The sequence below is a fragment of the Asparagus officinalis genome, chromosome 7 (genome assembly GCF_001876935.1).
Source record: "Asparagus officinalis chromosome 7, Aspof.V1, whole genome shotgun sequence".
In the NCBI taxonomy this organism is placed as follows: Eukaryota; Viridiplantae; Streptophyta; class Magnoliopsida; order Asparagales; family Asparagaceae; genus Asparagus; species Asparagus officinalis.
Window position 1 is genome coordinate 75,529,779 of NC_033800.1, and position 1,698 is coordinate 75,531,476.

General features: G+C 36.2%; 1 protein-coding gene across 1 annotated transcript; it reads right to left on the reverse strand.

Moving 5' to 3' along the window:
* On the reverse strand, positions 213 to 836 carry LOC109847383. Its single transcript, XM_020416614.1, has one exon. It carries the CDS (start codon positions 834 to 836, stop codon positions 213 to 215), a length of 624 nt encoding a protein of 207 aa, XP_020272203.1.

Below are 1,698 nucleotides of genomic sequence, written 5' to 3' on the forward strand. Positions count from 1 at the left end.
GAGTATGAACTACTGTTTAAACCAAAAACTTACAAAACCAAACCACACCTCCATAGTCAAAGTATCAGACATAATCTCCCAAAAAGAGAACAAAAGAAAACCAACATAGCAAACATATATGCCGAAATACAACCCCATGTTATACACAACAGCAAAAATCAAAAGACTTATCTTTTCCATCCACCAACCACAATCAACAATCAGTGAAAGCTTCATTCCAACTGGATCACCTGGAGCTCAGCCATCCCACCAGCAGCTGCGCCATCATTAATAAGTCTCCCAGCAACTTTCTTTCTCCTCCTTTCCTGTAACCTAGCAGCTCGAGCAGAAATCTCTTTAGAACCTAACCAGAAGGTTGAATAAGTCACAATTTTATTTAGGAGGAGAAGAGATCCTTTCTGCTTATTAGAAAACAATCTATCATTGCGTTCCTGCCACACACACCAGATCAGGGAGCAAATCCATACTAACTTCTTCAAATTAGATTCTCCCCCAATACCATCACTCCAGCCAAGCCAAACTTCTTTCAAAGAGTTCATTCTAAATTCATTATCAGTATTCAACTTGAATTGAATAGATCTCCAAATTGAGTAAACAAACTCACAGTTAAGAAATAAATGTGCATGATCTTCATCTTTTTCTGAACATAAACAACATGTTTTCTCTAATTGAATACCCTTTCTATTCAGCATATCTTTAGTATTCAAACACTCCCTTAAAGCCAACCAAACTAAGACCTTGACCTTTAAAGGAACATGGAGGCTCCATAAATTCATACAATCATATCTCACTCCTCCATCATTAAGAAAAAGATAATAGGACTTGACTGTAAACATTTTTTTCGTCTCCCATATCCAATCTCTTTTATCCTCATGATACAAGAAGTTCTTTGAATTAATAAGATTCATCAAATTGAGATATTGCAACACTAAATTACCTGTCAACTGCCTTTTAAAATGAATCTCCCATCTCCACGAATTTTATATCTTTCATGACCTAATATTGTCGGAAAATTTCTTATTAATAACTATTACGGAGACTGAGAAGTTAATGAGCTCGTCTCATATTTCAAAAATGTTTTTCACAAACTATTTATTATTAAACTACTACAAATAAAAAATAGGCTCAATATACTACTTCCCTTAAACTATTTCTAGTCTCTACATACCTCTTAAACTATTGAATTAATTGCTTACCATTTGAACCAGGGGTGTGCAACGGTCGGTTCGGTTCGGTTTTTACCAAAATTTGAACAACTGAACCGAACCGCCTATAATTCAAAACCGAACCGAACTGTTGCAAGTCGGTTCGGTACGGTTCGGTTCGGTTTGTTCGGTTCTAACTTTATCAAACTTCTTATCAAACAACAAAATGTGTTAAAAAAATATCAACAAAGTAGGAGATTATAAAGCATTAAACACTGATATAATGATATTGTTTTCAACTCATAATGATCCAGAAAATGAGTTTAGAGTTTGAGTATTTGACTCTTTGGAGACGGGTCGGGTAGTGTTTGAGATCAGAATGAGTAGTATTGCACTATATTCGGTCGGTTCGGGTTGAAAAGTTTTCAAGCCGACCCGAACCACCCTACTCATAAAACCGATTTTTTCAGATCGGTTCGGGTCGGTTCGGTCGGTTTTTTCGGTTTGGACCGAACCATGCTCAGCCCTAATTTGAACTATCTTTCATCCCACT

Excerpts from the sequence above, each read along its gene's own strand:
- LOC109847383 (XM_020416614.1), bottom strand. The coding sequence starts at position 836 with ATGTTTACAGTCAAGTCCTATTATCTTTTTCTTAATGATGGAGGAGTG.